Consider the following 19,020-nt stretch of genomic DNA (forward strand, 5'->3'; position numbering starts at 1 on the left):
TAATAGAATAATAAAAATTAAAGGGGGAAAAAAAGTATACAATATATACAAGACCGTATCCAGCTCCCAGGGTGACGATCGCGTCACCAGCAGACAGAGGGAAAGTCCCAGACTGGAGTCAGCGACAGGCAGGAGCTGAATTCCGGAACTAGAGTCAGGAATGCTCAGATCGGGATCAAAGGCAGACAAACAGACAGGGTCCTCCTCAGACATCGGCCATTGAAGAAAAAAAGCGGGCCAGAGCCCCCTTTCCCCCTCAGCTTTTATACTGAGCGTGATGCCGATGGGATGGCATACCCTGTTGGTCAGTTTTGGGTCACCTGTCCTGTCTGCTCCTCCCCGCAGGTGGGACCCTTCTATGCTTCTCCGCTTCCGACCCTCTAATGGGACCCTCTAACTGGTCAAAACAGCGAAGTTAGCTGACCTTGGTTGTTATAGCAATAAGTCTAAGCAAGAGCCTCTCTGCGTACCGTTCCTTGGTATAATCAGGTCTTACCACTCTGAGAGTGAACAGTTTCTGAACGATATGCTGTTAATTTCAGACTTTAGTCAGTTAGAAGAGGCCCAGCTAAAAAGTAAAATTACAAATCAGAAAATTGGTTCTGTTTTACCTCAAACCAGGATGGTGGGCTAAACTGGCCGAGGGGAAATTGCCTCAGAGGTACCTGATGTGAAATCTAGAGCAGGCATAGTGGTGTGGGGATAACAACGGTACAGCTGCTGCTTACCAAAAGAAAAACCACTGAAAGAAGGCAAGGGAGCAGTCTTTGAATCTGGAGAGAGCAAGAAAAATAACCTGATCTTTATTGTTATGGAAGGGGAAAGAAGTCACAGTCCTGAAATCAGAACATAGCTGGGTAGATGGCAGAGAATAATTTAACAAGAAAGCCATTGTAAGGCAATGCAGGTCACGGCCTGACAATTAAGGAATCTTAATCACTGGAGGCTTTTTAAGAGCAGAAATGCTTTGCTTAAGTGTTTATAATGTGAGAGAGCACTGATCGTGCTTTGGGTTAGGAGGATGGATTAGATGAGGGCTTGAGGGTGCTTTTCGATGAGGGCCTTAGCTTGCTCAGCTAACATTGAAGGAAGGCTTCTTATGGTGCACGTGTAACCATGACTCAAAGCCTGGGAGGATTTCCCAGGACTGCAGCGCTGCCTTAGCACCGCTCCATTACTGTAACACTGCACGGGTTGTGAAACCCGGGGGGGTGTTCTCCCCCCTGTGCTTGCAGGGCAGCTGCACTGCTCCCCGGCTGCTGCTACTTCACAGCATGTGCTGCGTCCCATTCATCGGCAAAGAGCCCGATATAGACAGTGGCAGGGCCAGACTCTGACTCAAAAGCTGTCCAAAGACAGCCACGTGTCGCTTCCTAGCATTGGAAACGCAGGGAGAAAAAAAAATACCTAGCAGCTGCCCCCGAGCTGCGTGCCACAGCTGAGCCGTCTGCAGCACATGCAACATAAATCAGCGGCCGGTTGTCGGGTCTGACAGTTCAGCTTTTGATGGAAACAGGGAAAAGTCATATTAAACGAGATTTATGCAGCCAGTAAGACTTCTCAGCTCTTCAGTTACGCATTTGAACGGGCAGAGTGCCTTGCAGGGCAAATGGGGATGTCCTTCCTCGCTCTTGGTGTTTTGGGTCGGTCCAGCCATTCCAGCGTGGGGACGGGATGCTGGCAGAGGAACGCCTCGCAGAGGTCCTGCCGAGACAGCAGCACGCCAGCCTGAACGCTCAGCTGGAAAAAGGTTTGATTTTGGGGCTTCATCCTCTGGCCTGGCAACTGTTGAGTGTTTCCAGGGAGGTCACAGCGGGTGGCGATTTGCTGCGGCAGTCTCGGCTGTTGTATATTATGAAATAATCACCCAACTGGGAATTACACGAATGCCTGGAGAGGCCTCCGCTGCTTCAGCCTCACTTCAGATTACATCAGCTGCTCCCGTCTGAACTCCCAGCCTGATTTTTGGAGACACCAGTCTATGAACACCTGCAGGCTGAGAGCAGTTGTGTGGGGCTCTGGGGTAGCTACCCACAGTGTGGGACACTGCAGGGCTGGGGCTGGAGCTGCAGATCCCTTGCTTTTACAGAAAAAGTGCAAAAGATATGCCTGCTTTATCACTGTGCCCTTAATTCCTCCACCTGGAAAACGTGAAAAAAAAAAAAAAATTAAAATTATACACCAGATGTGAAAACCCGTATATGTTTTTGTATATGTTTTACCATAAAGCAACATACTGTTCTTATCAGGTCAATATGCAAAATAATAATTGCTTTAGAAAAATAATTTAAAACTCATCCCCAAACTAGCTAAGTGATAGAGAGTTTTTTAAAACAAAACATTTAGGTACTAAAACCAGAATAATAAAAATAAAATGCTAGAAAAATGCAAAACACATCAGGCAAATTTAAGGCTACTGAGCTGAAATTATTTACTCAAAATGCATTGAATCAAAAGATGTGGATGGAATCTTTTGACTATATATTTTGACTAGTACTATCAAAATACTCTATTTGTTGCAAATGTTTTATTGTGGTCTCTTTTCAATCTTCTTTGAAAGTATTCAAAATTTTTTTTCATCTCAATCCTTTAGTAGATATAGAATATGAATATGGGACTTTGTAATTAAATACCATTTTAAAAAATATTAAAATAGTTTCAAGATTTATTTTAAAAGTAAGTTGGTTGTGTTTTGTACCACCTCCAGTAAAACACTCCAAATATTCTTACTCAATTCTGTTTGGGTACTTACAAACAAAAAATGTGACGTGTCTAGGAAAGATCTTGTATTTCTGAGCCATTCTTTGAAATTTTTAATTACAGGGTCAGCAGTGAAACAATAGTAATCCTGGTCCGTGTGGCCTTGCACACTGCAGGAAATCCTTCACTTTGAGTACGCAGCTGCTCTTAGTAACTTCAAGTGGCTTTAGAAACGTTTTTTGTTTCCTTATATGCTCACTTCATTAAAAAGATTCAGTACCAGGCTGGAAGGATTTCTGCTTCTGCAATTCAGAAATAATTCTTCTGAAAAAAAAAAAAAACAAAAAAACCACCAAACCCACAAGCAAGTAAGCGGAGGCTTTACCAATAAGTGTGTGTTTAAAGTTAAACTTGCGGTTCCTTCTCTCCTCGCTGGGTGCCACCTACGTGGGAGGATGCAGCGCTGCTTCCATTGCCTTGAAGCCATTCAGCATTACACCGTCCCTCCTGAACCACGTGATCTCCGCTAAAAAAAGCAACCAACAACTCCAAAACTACCCCCTAATCTAATAAATGCCTCCTCTAGCCCCTTGCTAAAGATGCCTTTAATGCTAATTAAATTTAATGCAGCACAGCTGCTTAATTAGCCAATATTGGCTGGTAAAACCCAGCAGCAAGAGCTTAAATTTCTATTAGCCGGTAGCACCTGAAACTTGAAAAGCTGAGCGCATAGGTGCTATCAGAGGTGGCGGTGTCAGGGCAGCAGCATCGCAAGCTGAGGAGAGCCTCGCCGCCAGAGGCGTGTCGTGATCCGTCTGTGTGCTGGTTTGGGTGACACAGGACTAATTTCTCTTCCAATGCTTGGGGAAACTGCACTTTTAGAAGACTCTAGTGTCTGAATTTGTGAAAATACTTACTTTATAGCCAGATATAGTGCGGGGGTTTCAAGGTCTCACTGTTTTTGAGCTCGCCAGGGATGAGGAGGAGCGAGACCCGGGCACTTGACCCAAGCTGCCAACAGGATTATTTCATACCATGAATATCACGTTCAATATAAATTAGAAAGTTTGCTGCGTAGCGCCCTCTATTCCTTGATGGCTGCGATCCTGAGAACTTCTCACCCTGGTGCCAGAGCCCTGAGCCCTTCCCTTCCTCCAGAAGCCGCAGCGCTCGCAGAGTCCCACATTGGCTGTCCCCGGCTGGGAGTGCAGATGGAATGGGCTGGGTATAGTCCTTGTATATTGGAATCAGGATCAGTATGGTTTCTTTAGTGTTATTATTTTAATTACTTAGTCTTATCCTATTAAATCTGTTTATATTTCAACCCTTGGGTTTCCTTGTTTTTCCTCGATTCCCCTTCTCATGTGGGGAGGGGTCATCAGTTGACAGACTAATTGCCTAAATGACAATAAATTGTTGTGGGTTTCTTAAACCATCACAGCCTGCCAAGGCCTCGCCCTGCAGGGGCCACTTACTCAGCCACAAATCCTGTGTGTGAGACCCAGGATTTAGTCTGCGGGGCAGAATGTGCTGAAACTCAGGCAGGGACAGTGCGACAGTGTCCCCGAGGTAACCCAGAGAGGTCGTTGTAGCACAGAGCCCAGCGGCCATTCTGGGAGTTGGAAAGGTTAAGTGAAAAGTCCTCAAGTGTTTTGGCATGTCTTGTGTCAAATACGGTGCTTCAGCAGCATTTTGCATGCTGATTATTTCAGTATAATGCTGAGTACAAACTTCAAACTCTGTAACGGTGGAAAAAAAAATCCCACATTGATTTAAATAATCTATTTCAGTCTTGTGCCTTTGTACTTTTGTTATGCTATGAAAGAAACAGAGTTCCTTGCTGATTGTTTTAAGAGGTAGACTTGGAAGATGTATTTTTACAGTGTGCTTTCCAACAGGGACTGCATTTTTTTAAGTGAATTTATATAAGCAATAATATGCAAGCTATTCGGATTTCAATTTTTACACTTGAACTTAAAATATGATTCATGACTTTTTGATTAAGGGGTTTATATGCCTTTATTTGTAACTTGTCTTATAATATACGTGAAATATACAATTCCATCAAAAATTATTTTGCTGATTTAAAACTATTTTCTTAGAATTGTAGCAGGGGAAAAGCAAATTCTTTCAAAACATTTGGGGCATTTATATCCACTTTGGTAAAAGGTTTCGCCGCCGCCAGTGAATTGAACTGATGATTTTTTTACTATTTTCTGTGTGTTTCAATAATTCTCTCTCTCCCCCCCCCCCCGACTACAATTCCCATGAGGCCGTGCGGCGCGGCGGCTGCGCGCGGGGGTCGCCGGGACGGAGGCGGGCGGTTCAAGGCGGCGGGAGCCGACATGGAGGAGAAGCTCCAGCGGGTAATGGTGGTGGTGGTGGTGGTGGTGGTGGTGGTGGTGGTGGTCGTGGTGGTGGTGGTGGTCGTGGTGGTGGTGGTGGTCGTCGTCGTCGTCGTCGTCGTCGTCGTCGTCGTCGTCGTCGTCGTCGTCGTCGTCGTCGTCGTCGTCGTCGTGGTCGTCGTGGTCGTCGTGGTCGTGGTCGTGGTCGTGGTGGTGGTCGTGGTCGTGGTGGTGGTCGTGGTGGTGGTGGTGGTGGTGGTGGTGGTCGTGGTGGTCGTGGTGGTGGTGGTCGTGGTGGTGGTGGTGGTGGTGGTCGTGGTGGTGGTGGTGGTGGTGGTGGTCGTGGTGGTGGTGGTGGTGGTGGTCGTGGTCGTGGTGGTGGTGGTGGTGGTGGTGGTCGTGGTCGTGGTGGTGGTCGTGGTGGTGGTGGTCGTGGTGGTGGTGGTCGTGGTGGTGGTGGTCGTGGTGGTGGTGGTGGTGGTGGTGGTGGTCGTGGTGGTGGTGGTGGTGGTGGTCGTGGTGGTGGTGGTGGTGGTGGTGGTGGTGGTGGTGGTGGTGGTGGTGGTGGTGGTCGTGGTGGTGGTCGTGGTGGTGGTCGTGGTGGTGGTGGTGGTGGTCGTGGTGGTCGTGGTGGTCGTGGTCGTGGTGGTGGTCGTGGTGGTGGTGGTCGTGGTGGTGGTGGTCGTGGTGGTGGTGGTCGTGGTGGTGGTCCCTCTGTACTCGGCACTGGTGAGGCCCCACCTCGAGTGCTGTGTCCAGTTTTGGGCCCCCCACCACAAGAAAGACCTTGAGGGGCTGGAGCGTGTCCAGAGAAGGGCAACGGAGCTGGTGAGGGGTCTGGAGCACAAGTCTGGTGAGGAGCGGCTGAGGGAGCTGGGGGTGTTCAGCCTGGAGAGAAGGAGGCTGAGGGGAGACCCTCTCGCTCTCTGCAGCTCCCTGAAAGGAGGGTGTAGCCAGGGGGGGTTGGTCTCTGCTCCAAAGGAACAGGCGATGGGACAAGAGGAAGCGGCCTCAAGTTGCGCCAGGGGAGGTTTAGGAAAAATTTCTACACCTAAAGGGTTATCAGACATTGGAAGAGGCTGCCCAGGGCAGTGGTGGAACCACCATCCCTGGAGGTGTTTAAAAGACAGGTAGACATAGAGCTTAGCTGTATGGTTTAGTGATGGTTTTTGTCAGCATTAGGTTGATCTGAAGGCCCCTTCCAACCTAGGCATTTCTATGATTCTGTGGTGGTGGAGGTGTCCCTGGTGCATTATCGTATCCCTAATCCCACTCTCGTAAAAGCGTCTCTTTCTGTCCTTATGGGGGAGGTACCTGAGTGCTTGTGCTGGAGGTTTTGCTGGGCCCTGGCCCTTGTCACTCTGCTTGGCTGGCACTTGGACATGCACAGTTTATGAACAGAAATGAGCCCGTGTCATTTTCTTGCCCCTGTGGGTGTTGGGGGCCGGCCAAGACATGGTCGCTGGGTGGGTTTTGCAGCAGTGCATTCTGTGTTCACCCACTTCATCCTCAGCTGTCTACTAGGTAACAGCCCAATCCCACTGACCTTTAAATGAGCTCACAGCTCGTTTAAAAAGCTAGGTTATGAAGATCTTGTGTGCTTGAAGTTTTTGTGTTTCAAATCATTGTCCCTACAGAAAGTGGCAGAAAGAGTCATTTCATCCTTTGATTGTGAACTTGGCATTTTTGCAGATAATTAGTGCTGTTTGGCTCTAAGGCCTTGATGGTTTTCTCCCCAGAGTGGTTCAGGGTGATGTTTGCTGTGTGCAGTGTATGTAGCTGAGATGCTGGTATGGTAGAAGCATAAAGAAGGACAGGTTAGAAAGAAATGTCATTTTAAGTTATAAGGCTGGGTCCCTTTCCATTTGGTTGCTTATGTAGCCTTAGACAAGAATTTATGTTTCCTCAATGTTAAAATTCCATGTGTTCAATTATTACCAGTCATAATCTAATCTTTCAGTGCCTCCTGAGAGCACTGCGTTGGGGTCTCCCATTTCTGACCTTCTTTTCAGTGGTAGAAATTGTGCTCTGCGGCGCTTATGCCTGCACGTTGCAGTTCTCCCCCACTGGCCTGTAGAAACTGTTCCCTGTGATCGTGGTTTGGGCAGTTTCGTCCCACACTGCTTTAATGTAGTTTTCACCAGCTGCCCAAATACCCATTTAACATCTCTTGGACAACTAGCATGTTTGTAGCAAACAGGTCGTGTGAATAAAAAAATAAAATTTTATCGCCTGGAGATTAACAGGTGTCCAGAGAAATGAGGGAGATTAAAAGGGAAATTGTTTTCTAAACTACAGGTGGTGTTTGAAAAAGAGACAAAGGAAGCTCTCTCCCTTTTTTCCACCCATTCACGTACTGGTGTAGTAGTAGTTATTCTTCAGGAATGTAGAAATTGCAGCACTTCTACTTTTCTCACACCTATCGTCTGTTTTCTGTTGTTTCACTTGACCTTTTACTCTTTTTTTTCTTTTTTTTTTTTCCACATTCTCTGTCAGATTGCCTTATGGCTAAAGAAAATATATAAGAATCAGCCTATTCCAGCATTTGAAGCGAATAAAAGGACAGTTGATATCTTGTATGACCTTGCAGAGCGCAGTGAAGCTAGAGATAGGGATGTTTCTTTGCTGATAGAGGACAAGATGCAGAAGGCAAAAGAATATGAAGCAGAAGGTGAGTTTGAAAGCTGCGCTTCCCCCTTCCATCAAAGTTAGTTTTCTTAGTGACCCTGAAGATTATCTTTGTTAAAATCTCACAAACAAATAGATATATATGAATAAATAAGTATATATAATTGGAACGAACTCAGCTTTTGTTCTGGCACAGCTTTTACTACAATGTGCTCCATGCCTCCCTTGCAGCAAAAATTTACGGTGATGTAAGGTTGATAAAGAGCAATTTTTTAAGCTGTCTTGAGGAGGCTGTAAATACGGACAAGCAAATTAATTGATAAAACCTCCTAGCCTGCTGGGCTGAGTAGCAGAGCATTGAAATACTGGCTGGATAGGCAGGGAAGCAACCCTACCGCTGATTTAAGAGTCTGAGCTGGTGCTAATCCACTGTTAAGGAAAGCATTTGAGGAATCTGAAACAACAGTGAGGTGATTAAGTTATGCTCGAGCTGCCTGGAGTGAGTGTTTGATAATGGGGTTTTTTGGAGCAAGTGAGTGGTTCAGGGGACCATAATACATTTTTAACATGTGTTGAAAGACACAATCCCATCTAGGCCTTAAAAGAACAGTGATATAAGGAAAAAAAAAGTACTATTTTGGATTGTGTTTGTTTTCCAGCTAAGTATCTACAAGGCCTTCTTGCAGAAAGCCTGGCTCTTTCCCTGTCTAGTCTGTCCAGCAAAGGCACCAGCTACCTCGATGTCCTGGTAAACAGCGCAATGATACTTGAAACAAAGGACACTTCTCTTGTCAGGTAATTTTTGCCACTGTGCATCTCGGGTGATGATCAGTGCTGCTTCCCTCTGTTTTTTCAATTCAACATTTTCAAACTTGACTTTCACACCAGGAAATCTCTCTTGTCCAGCTTATTTTGCACGCCTTGGGCAGCTTTGGAGTACACAGCAACTGAGCACAAAGCTCTAGCTCTTGATTACCCCTGCAGTGGAAGTCTCCAAAGCCTGAAAAGTGCCTCAGCCGGAGTTAAATCCCCCTTTTGTTTGCCCATGCTTTTGTGGTCAGCGGCCACAGAGAAATGGCAGCTGTTAGTCTGCTCTTCCTGGGCCCCTCTCCCTAGCCTGGCTTTGACCCATTACACAACAGGTTTGTGCTGAGCACTGGAGGTAAGGAAGGGCCAAAATCTGCCTTGGAATCCAATTTTTGTATGATGTTCAGGAGCTTAGCTCTTACAGCTCTTCTCCTGAGATGGAGGGGTGAGCAGCTTTGAACCGTTTGGGAAGAGGAAGAGACTGAAATACTGCTGGGTATCGCCTCAGGGACGTGTGTTTTCAGGGACTGAATACAGTTTCTCTCAAAGGCAATTTGTCAAGCCACGAGTGGAACATAGGATGATTTCAAACCCAGTGGTTACATTCACTAGAGTGCCAGGTCTTGTTCACTTCCTCTTGAGATTGCTGTGCCATTTCCCCTTCCAGATGAAATCTTTGGTAGTTAAGGGAAGTTAGTGACTTATTTTAATTCCTCCTATCGTAGTATGAGAACAAAACCAAGTCATTTGTGTAAAGTGTGGAGAAAATAATAATAATTCTGAGTTTCAGAAGAGCTGACTCCTGAGCATTCCCACTGAATCTCTCTCTTCGCCAGCTTCTTCTATGCCATCAATGATATGACATCGGAGCTGTATGCAACAGAATCAAAAAACAGGCAAATGGAACTGGAATTGAAGGACAGGATGAAAAAATTAACTGGAGCGCTGATGCTGGAAAAGCAGATACGGGAGTGAGTAATGGATGAGAAAAGGGTTAGGTGTAAGCAATACTGCTGATCTCTGCAATGTGGAACATCGGACAACTAACAAGGACAACTGAATTGTCAGGGTTTTGACACATCTCTAACTCAAATATTTGGAAGTATCTACCAAAAACTATGTGCTATGGACACATTCAGTAATCAAAAGAGATCTGGGGTACCATCATCAAATCAGTTATTTTAAAACAAAACTGGTCTATGAGCACTTATAGCAGAGATGCCAGACCTGTGTGCTTTGTGCAGGTTTGCCATGGCCCCTCTCAGTGATCTTAAGTTTAGCATGGTTAACAGGTCTGAATTAGGGAATTATGCAGAAGAGTCTGACTCTGTACTTTTATGCAGATGGCTTTCCCCTTGGCCTTTTTTTTTTTCCCTTTCCCATAGCCTTCTGGAGTCTGGATGTAACAGCTGTGGATGTTTCCACTGGGAAATCCCACAGGGAAATGCAAGTTTTTCTCCATTCCCTCCCTTCTGGTGTTGGTTGTATTACAGGGTTTAGCTTAAGCATAGATAATTAAGCAATATTTGTATACTGGTATCTCTTTGAATGTATAAGTTTGTTTCTTTTTGTATTTTTTTAAGGGATCTTGAAAAAACAGAGAAATACCTGGAATTCGAAATGTCCAAGGCTGAATATCAATCCCAGAAAACAAAGTTCCTGAAAGATAAATCTAAGGATTTCAAAGTCAGGATCAAGGCTGCTGAGGTAGATGGAAGGAATTTTCTAGAAAGACGTGGTGATGGGATGGCACAGTCATGGTTGGTCGGGCCCAAAATTGTAGTTACAGGGACATCCCAGGAGCTTCCTAAAGTCCAGGACTGAGGACTCCTGGGCTAACAGGACAACGTGTTACTACGCTTCAGTTGCTCCTGCTATATTCGTGGTCTCTCCCCAGGATATCCTATGATAAATGAAAGAACACTTTCTCAGCTAGCTCGGACTACCTTGTGCTTGTTGTGAGGTACTGTCATATAAGAGTATACGGACAGCTGTCAGAAGAGCAGCAGCTGATTGTAAATTGTGTGACAATTCTGAATATAGCTATTTCTTGCAAGTAATGAATGATTAAACACAGAAGGCAGAAGTTGTACTGTCTTCACCTTTTCTACATGATAAAGCACATGTGAATGCTTTATTGGACAGCATTGAAGTATTAAATACCTTAGAAAAAATGAGATGGAAAATGTGGTATTAGCATTGATGACATCTTACTGAAAAGCCTCCTCCCAGCCTTGCCGTGTGCTCTTCCCCTGCTAGTTTTCTGGAAGGACTTGTTATTCTTGATATGAAATCTGTTGCTGCTAAAATTTATATACTCAGCTATAGCTGTGGTTCAAGTAGCACGTGTTTTTGTTGTTGACAAACTGCATTCTTACTTCCTTGTTTAGACCAAAACCCAAGGAAATAGCAAAATCTTTCTCTTCTCTGTTATATTTTGTGGTCAGTTATGAACGAGCCCTTTCCTGTTTGTAGGACCAGCTTACTGCCACAGGGCTGCACAAGTCGCTGACACACGAGTCACTCATGAGCCTGTCTGAGGTAGGTCTTTTGCGCCAAGATGGATGTTTCTACAGTGGTACAGACCAGGCTTGTTTGCTGGGTGATTTCAGGAAATGTAGTTTAGCATTTGGTTGCCTGAACAAATATTAATGGTAAAAAAGAAGCGCAAATAAAAATCCTGTAGATGGATACCTCTGATCTGGAGTATGTTGGGATGGGTTTTGCTCTTCTAGAAACTGAGAAGCATCTGCAGATGCTGAAGTGGTACCTTTTCTCTAGGGTTAGATGTGGGCTTATTTTGGACTTGGGAAGAAGCTTTCCTTCTGGACTGACTGAGGGGAACAACTGGAATCTTTATTTTTGTTGCCTTTTGTTTTTTCCTCTCTTTTGTTTCTGCCTCTGTCTGTAATTGGGAATATAGCCTACTAGAGAATTTCCATGGGATAAATGCCCTGACACTGAAAGGCAGCCTGTGATCCTCTTTGTGATCCGTGCCATAAACAGAGTGGATATTCCGTGGACTGTATTCTGTTACGTGGCTACCAGTGTATTGAAATTACTTCATAGAATGACCCAGGTGATTCTTTCTAGTTTGTGTGAAATAAACCTGCTTTCAAATACTTCAGAGCAAGGGGAGGAGGTCAAGTGAAATTAAAAATCTGAACCACTGTCTGCTTTTTTTTCTTCTATTTTTAAATATAACATTTTTCAGCTGTATTGTAAGCTCAGTGGGATAATTTGCTAAAGGAAAAAGCATATTTCTTGAGTTACTAGCTATAGATTCTCCAGCATTTGTACACACGTAACATGTATTTGTGTCGTTCCGTCTGCACTGGTCACATTTTAATATTATTTGCTATTATTGTAATGAGAACTTAGTCTTTCTCCCCATTTCTTTTGCTGCCTTTTCCTGCAGCCAATCAAGATTTGTTAGTTAAGTTGAACAATGAAAATAGGTTTCTTGATTTTTATGTTGTCGTTCCCATGAACCAGCACTGGGTGGCAATGTTTACATTGCACAGTGTTTCAGAAGGGTACTAACCAGAAATAATTTCTGTTGGCATTTTGCATGCAAAAAGTCATAGACAATTTTCTAGACCTGTCACCTTCTAGAACTTGAGCATAAGGGTAGGTTTAACTCCCTGACATTTCTATATGTGCTTTGCCAAGAACTCAGTGAATTGGGCAGCACAAATGGCTTTATCTTCAGAGTGCTTTTTTTTTTTTTTAATTTTGATTATTTGAAAAGAGTTGAGGGATGTGGAAGGTACTCAATTTTCAGCCCCAAAGAGAAATTATTTCCCCTTCTTAACAGAATGAGCAAAGCAGCGCAAGTGGAAGGGGAGTCTTTTTGCTGCCACCTGTGCAAAACTGTTTTCATGCAGAAGCTGGAGGCATGAAAATGTATCCCCTTCCTTGGGACTTGTTTCTCTCTCTGGACTACCGTGAAGTTTACAGCAAAAGTTTTCTGTCTGGTGGATTCTCATTGGAAATCCCCTCTCCTTTTAGGGAGGTGATATCAGCTGATTATACTGTGAGAAAAGATATCTGAAGATGTATTCAGAGTGAAGAAAAAATAATTGATACCTCTGTAAAATTTGAACTGTGTTTGATTGATAACTGAATTAATAGCAGATCTTTAGTTTTCCATGGGTTTTTAAGAAGGATCATAAAAGCTCTCACCAACATCTGTGAATTCTGAAATGCTGTAGGTAATTGTTGATCTGTTTCATTGATTTACATCACTTCTACAAGTAAGCCTATAGAATATAATCTGCCTTACTGTTTTCACAGGAACTGGCTCAACTGCAGCAAGAAACTGCGCCTGTGAAGAAGAAACTGCAGTCCTACTTAGACTTACCTCCTGTAATTATTTTTTCCACTGTTCTATTATATTTGTCATCAGATTAACTTTAATGGACTTCAGAATGTAAAGGATATTGTTGTGATGGTTTCAGTGGGCAGGCAGATGTCCTACAGGTCTACTAGTGGTGTAAACAGAAGACTTTACTTAAACAGAAGGCTATCTATCAATTAATCAAAGCCAAGAAATTAAGTATGCTTACCAGGCAGACTTTGTTCTAATGAAATGCACAGAATTGCTGGGTGAGCTCAGTATCACGGTGAATTAGATAGAAATTAGACAAAGAAATGTGGAAGAAAACATAATTTCTTAGTATAATTTTTTTATTGACACTTACCAATGTATTAGCTATCCATGTCATCAAGCTGTCACTACGGTGGATACAGCGCATTGTGCAGAGGTTGGAGCTCTGAGCAAGGTTTTAACAACTACGAAGAAATACGTAGGCATTGTCCCCTAAACAAGTATTCTAGCTTGTGTGAGTACAGGCTGCTCCATCATTTTCTTTGATTTCTCTTGAGGGCTCTTTGAAATCACAGACTTCTCATTTAGGTAACTAAGTTACAGTTTTGAAAGCCCCTGTCTGTGTATCTGGTTTTGATTTTATATTTTGACTATTGTCACTGTTGGTCCCTGTGCTAGGAGTTACTATCAGACTGCTGTGTGAAGGGCCTTTTATAAAAAGGATTTTACTCTTTTTCCAATTGGAACACTTGTTACAAAAGACTGTTTGGGTTAAGGGCAATTTTGTGAACAACTTTATAGGGGCTTAAGGAAGTCATGGGTAAACAGGGCTTTAGTCCATGATACAGAAAGCCTTGGCTTTGTGTGACATCTGTACGTCACCACCTGTGATATTTGGAACCACTAAACCCAAGTATTTCCAGTCTCCTTTGGAAGATAACCATTGCTGTTACAGGTAAGTATTAATGATTTTTCTCTTTGTCATTCAGGGGAGAAGTAGCAAAAACTGGAGTGTGAAAAGCAGAATGGGTTTGGATTTATTAAATACAACCGTAACTGTCTAGTTTAGACTTGTGTATTTGAGTTACTTGATAGGGCCCCTTTTACCTCCTCATCTGAGCACTCCACAGCCTTTAATAGAGCTAACCTCCGGCCTTTCTGTGTAAGAGGTGAAAAATACTTATTGCAGTTCTTATAAACCATAGAATGGTTTGGGTGGGAAGGGACCTTAAAGATCATCTAGTTCCACCCCCCTGCCCTGGGCAGGGACACCTCCCACCAGACCAGGTTCCTCCAAGCCCCGGCCAACCTGGCCTTGAACCCCTCCAGGGATGGGGCAGCCACAGCTTCTCTGGGCAACCTGGGCCAGGGGCTCACCGCCCTCACAGCAAACAATTTCTTCCCAATATCTCATCTAAATCTCCCCTCTTCCAGTTTAAAACCATTCCCCCTCGTCCCATGGCTCCCCTCCCTGATCCAGAGTCCCTCCCCAGCTTTCCTGGAGCCCCTTTAGGGACTGGAAGGGGCTGGAAGGTCTCCCCGGAGCCTTCTCTTCTCCAGGCTGAACCCCCCCAGCTCTCTCAGCCTGTCCTCCCAGCAGAGGGGCTCCAGCCCTCTAATCATCTTCATGGCCTCCTCTCGCCCCTCTCAAACAGGTCCATGTCCTTGTGCTGCAATTCGAGAGCTGCACACAGTACTCCAGGTGAGGTCTCACCAGACTGGAGTACAGGGCAGAATCCCCTCCCTTATCTGCTGGCCATACTTCTTTTGATGCAGCCCAGGATGCGGTTGGCTTTCTGGGCTGCCAGCGCACGTTGCCAGCTCATGTTGAGCTTCTCGCCAACCAACACCCCCAAGTCCTCCTCCTCAGGGCTGCTCTCCATCCATTCTCTGCCCAGCCTGTATTTGTGCCTGGATTTGCCATGACCCAGGTGCGGGACCTTGCACTTGGCCTGGTTCCACTTCATGAGGTTCACATGGGCCAACCTCTCCAGCCTGCCCAGGTCCCTCTAGATGGCATCCTTTCCCTCCAGTGTGTTGACCACGCCACACAGCTTGGTGTCATCAGGGCACAAATGGGGCACAAAGGTCAGAGAAACAGAGAGGCTTACCCAAAATCATCTAGACGCTCTGCGATTAATTGCATCTCTTGTATTATGAACTAGGGACCTGTCTGCTGGGCCACATTTCTCTTTCTACCTCCTTAGCCCCTCCATCAAGTTCCTGCCTCTCAACACATCTCGCTCATACAAACGCTGCTGTCACCCTCCTAGAAGAAAAGGATGAAGGGAGAGGGTGGGACTGCTTCTCTTTTAAATTCATCTTACTCTGAGAGGCAGCTGCCTCCTTTCCTCAAGCAAAACAGGACATTCAAATTGGATTACGTTCTCCAGTTCCCGCCTCCCTCCCATCTTCCCGTCAGTGGAGATGGGGAGAGCCCCGATGCCTTGCTTCTGGTGCAGGCAGAAGGAGGGAGGAAGGTTTACGCTGGCAAGCTTATTGTGCTTTGGAAAATTCATACACGGATATGTTTAAAATCCAGTTCCTTGATTGCTAGGTTTGGAAAATTGCTAAAAATTGGGGTGTTTTTTAGGCGATACCAGACTTTTGAAAAATACATGATTGCCCAAACCAAACTGGTACTAGGCTTTTAATGTCTGTATGTTTTGCATGTGAAGGGTGCACACAAAATCGATTTAATTATCCCTGAATTCCCCTGTGGCACATCATTAGACACTTGCAGTGATGCAAGGGCTTTGTGTTTCCAGCTGAAATATTAATTTTTATGCCATTTTCTCTCCTTAGAGTCTTTCTCTTGCAAAAGTGAAGATTGAAGAATTAAAACAAGAACTGGTAAGAGTTTTTCATCTTTCACAGAGACTTATATGACTACTGTACTTCCAAATTAAGCTATATATATTAATTGGCTGTGGATTTATCTGCCTCAGATCGTAGTCTTAATGATCCCTAGAGGGAAATTTTGCTCTGGTAAGGGAGAAGCCGTGCATATTGGTAGGAGGAGCTGGTGCAGGAATGATCTCTAAGCTACCAAGGCAGTTGGGCATAATGGTATCAGTGGGGATTAGGTATCTATATCCCTCTGGATTTTGTCTGCTTCACCTGTCAGAATGTTTACTCATTCAGCTGTGTTGCAGCTTTTTGGTCTCACAACCTTTCTTGCTGTCCCTGAACTCTGAGAGGGCTCTAGGGCCCATATTTTATTTAGCAGCTGCCTTGTAGACTGCAATGGGGACCTTCTCCTATAAAACATTATTTCATCCGTGCTGATGTAATCTGCAGTTTTGGTTGTTGGGAAGCATTCGTATAAAGCTGTTTGGGAAATTCATACGTGTCTTTCCTCAGTGAGCTGGGCCACATTTGAACATAAAACCTGTCTTTATTTCTTTGGGCTACTGTCTGCTTGCTCATGGATAAAGCACAAGGTATTCAGCGATAAGCCTCAAAGCTGTCATCAAAAATCACAGCTATTTGAGAGTATTTTTTACATTTCCAGATGGGACTGCTTGGGTTGGTAAGCCACTTGGTTTTGACTCAGAAATACAAGCTCACCTTAGCAGCCTGAGGCTTTTATCAGGTCAGAATACTTACCTCTGGAGCGTACCCCTTCAGCTTGAAGGTGTCTGATATCACATTGGGGCACAGTATGAAGAGCACTGAGCTTGTTTAGCCCTTCATTTGGAGATTTCTGCCACTTGCACTAGTGAAACCTTCCAGCTCAATGCCTGGGTTAATCAGTGCTAATAATATCCCAAGGTTTGCTCATTGTAGATAATGTTCGTCTAACAAGAATGTAAGAAAACTGTTTCATGGTCACTGATTCCTTTCTGTTTTCTCTCCCACTAGAACACCACGGAGGCAGAGTTCTCAAAGCACATTGACTCGCTGACTCTTGAGATGTCAGAGACCAGAAAATTCCAGTTCACCTGAAGTGGCCTGCGTGGAAGATGATTTCCCTTCTATTGTCTGTTTATTTGCACTAGCAAATAGCACATTTTGGACTTTCTACTGTACTTCTGCCACTTTCTGCCTTGCTTTTCTTGCTGTTGGATGGTACAGTTGTGACCTTCCAGCAAGCACACTCACTTTTAGGGGTTCATGTAGCATTGCATTTGTAAAAATCACCTGTTTTTCATAAAATAATCACCATGCTTACTTGTTTTCTTTAGCTGTTTTTTTTTTTTCCATGGGTGATACATGCCTGTAACTGGCCTCCAGATGGCACCTTCACCAGAAGATGTCCATGTCAGGATCTGGTTGACCATTACCATTTAGAATTGAACTGATCAGAGAGTCTGGTTTTCCTCTTTTCTTTGTCTGGGCTCTGGATTGTGCTTTTTCCCTGCTGGATTGTGCAGCATCTGAGGGGTTTTCTTTTGTGTAGGGTGGCTGTCCACCTTCATGGAAACAGGTTGAGCCCTGACTTGTTTTACGTGGGTCATAGTATTCACTTCACTGGCAAACTACTGCTTACAGGTAAGAGATGAGATGTAGCAGCAACAGCCTCCTAAAGTTCTGTAGTTTCATTGTCATCTGGGAAAATGGAAGCCCGTGCCACTAACCTGTAAGGTTTGCCCACGTCCAAGGCTTTGAGAGATACCAGTCTACTGTTGAGTACTTGTTGTTTCTTCTTACATTATAAATAGAGCTAAGCAAATTAAAGTAGATAAATAGGTTTACGGGTAGTGAAGTGATAGCTTTAAAAACAAAAAAGGGCTTTGTAGTAAGACCTTTCTAGGTCTTGGATATTTTTGCAGAACTACTGTAGGATGTGATCATTTTGAAGCCGATTGTCCTTTCCAGTTCTGCTTCAAATCTCGTATTTCCATGCCACCACCACACCAACCTTAAACAGCACAGCTTTAAAAAGTTATTTTTGTACTACAGCCAAAAATCTGAAAATCTGCTGTGGATGGGGAGAAATCAAAATCTAGAAATAGTGGCAGCACCTAAGGACATCAAGCATGGACTAGGGCCTGTTTGTACTGGTCAGCAATGAAACGAAGAGCAGTGGTGTTCTCGGTGACAATTTGTAGCTACATCTGCTTGCAATTAGAGTTGCAAAAAGATTGTGTTAATGATTTAGCATGGTGTGCCTGTTCCCAGGAGCTGTTACTTCACTGCAGAAATTGATTTAGCTGATCCGCAGGAAGAGAGATTCTTTCTGTTGCTTCATGTCCTCCCTTGAAGCAATGTGATCATGAGACCTCTCTCTCTATGACCTATACTTAGGGCATAGCTCTGATTTCTAAGAAGCTGCGACCTCAGAATGACACTGGTGTCGGTAGAGTGCCACAGCCTCCTCACCCTGTGACCTTCCTCGCCTCACTTCTTTCACCTTGACGGGGAAGAATCAAAGGCTTTTCAGAGAGCTGCTGCTCATGAGGATCTTTGGCCTCATCTTGCATATGCCAGAGGGAGTTGGTGTTTAGTCTCCGGCTTTTAAATCAAGATGTTAGTAAAGGATTAGTTGCTTTAGTTTCATGGCTACTTATCTCCAATTCCTTCTGGGCTAGAAATTGAGATGGCAAAAGTGAGTGGACAAGGCATCTTTTGTACATGCGGGTGTCGTGGTTTTGGCCGGATTGGCCAACCAGAACAACAGATGGCCCTCCCCCCCATTCTCCTCAGAGAGGAGAGGAAGAGGTAAGGAGATTTACGAGTTTAGAAAAAGAACTAAACTACTTTAAAGAAAATAATAATAAATAAGAAAATAGTAAATAATAATAGAATAATAAAAATTAAAGGGGAAAAAAAAGTATACAATATATACAAGACCGTATCCAGCTCCCAGGGTGACGATCGCGTCACCAGCAGACAGAGGGAAAGTCCCAGACTGGAGACAGCGACAGGCAGGAGCTGAATTCCGGAACTAGAGTCAGGAATGCTCAGATCGGGATCAAAGGCAGACAAACAGACAGGGTCCTCCTCAGACATCGGCCATTGAAGAAAAAAAGCGGGCCAGAGCCCCCTTTCCCCCTCAGCTTTTATACTGAGCGTGATGCCGATGGGATGGCATACCCTGTTGGTCAGTTTTGGGTCACCTGTCCTGTCTGCTCCTCCCCGCAGGTGGGACCCTTCTATGCTTCTCCGCTTCCGACCCTCTAATGGGACCCTCTAACTGGTCAAAACAGCGAAGTTAGCTGACCTTGGTTGTTATAGCAATAAGTCTAAGCAAGAGCCTCTCTGCGT

At 44.5% G+C, this 19,020-nt stretch overlaps 1 protein-coding gene across 5 annotated transcripts; it reads left to right on the forward strand.

Annotated features, from left to right (window-relative positions):
- The first annotated feature begins 3,362 nt into the window (after positions 1-3,362).
- Positions 3,363-16,983, forward strand: LOC128902785 (HAUS augmin-like complex subunit 1). 5 transcript variants are annotated; one of them, XM_054186326.1, is made up of 11 exons: positions 4,937-5,066; positions 7,542-7,716; positions 8,333-8,468; positions 9,317-9,451; positions 10,064-10,187; positions 10,956-11,021; positions 11,404-11,559; positions 12,777-12,848; positions 13,734-13,765; positions 15,616-15,663; positions 16,675-16,983. In XM_054186326.1, exons 1-10 carry the CDS (start codon positions 4,968-4,970, stop codon positions 15,635-15,637), a joined length of 1,017 nt encoding a protein of 338 aa, XP_054042301.1. In that variant the 5' UTR covers positions 4,937-4,967; the 3' UTR covers positions 15,638-15,663; positions 16,675-16,983. The 5 variants fall into 5 exon arrangements, 4 of the variants coding, with proteins under 4 accessions (XP_054042302.1, XP_054042301.1, XP_054042300.1 ...); XM_054186325.1 differs by lacking the exon at positions 13,734-13,765; XM_054186327.1 differs by lacking the exons at positions 7,542-7,716; positions 13,734-13,765 and having other exon boundaries at positions 3,363-5,066.
- Positions 16,984-19,020: the final 2,037 nt, after the last annotated feature.

This window comes from Rissa tridactyla, chromosome Z, assembly GCF_028500815.1.
Source record: "Rissa tridactyla isolate bRisTri1 chromosome Z, bRisTri1.patW.cur.20221130, whole genome shotgun sequence".
Classification (NCBI taxonomy): domain Eukaryota; kingdom Metazoa; phylum Chordata; class Aves; order Charadriiformes; family Laridae; genus Rissa; species Rissa tridactyla.

Excerpts from the sequence above, each read along its gene's own strand:
- LOC128902785 (XM_054186325.1), top strand. The coding sequence starts at position 4,968 with ATGAGGCCGTGCGGCGCGGCGGCTGCGCGCGGGGGTCGCCGGGACGGA. Across the intron at positions 8,469-9,316 it reads AAGGACACTTCTCTTGTCAG|CTTCTTCTATGCCATCAATG; the intron begins GTAATTTTTGCC and ends TCTCTTCGCCAG. Across the intron at positions 11,022-11,403 it reads CACTCATGAGCCTGTCTGAG|CCTACTAGAGAATTTCCATG; the intron begins GTAGGTCTTTTG and ends TTGGGAATATAG.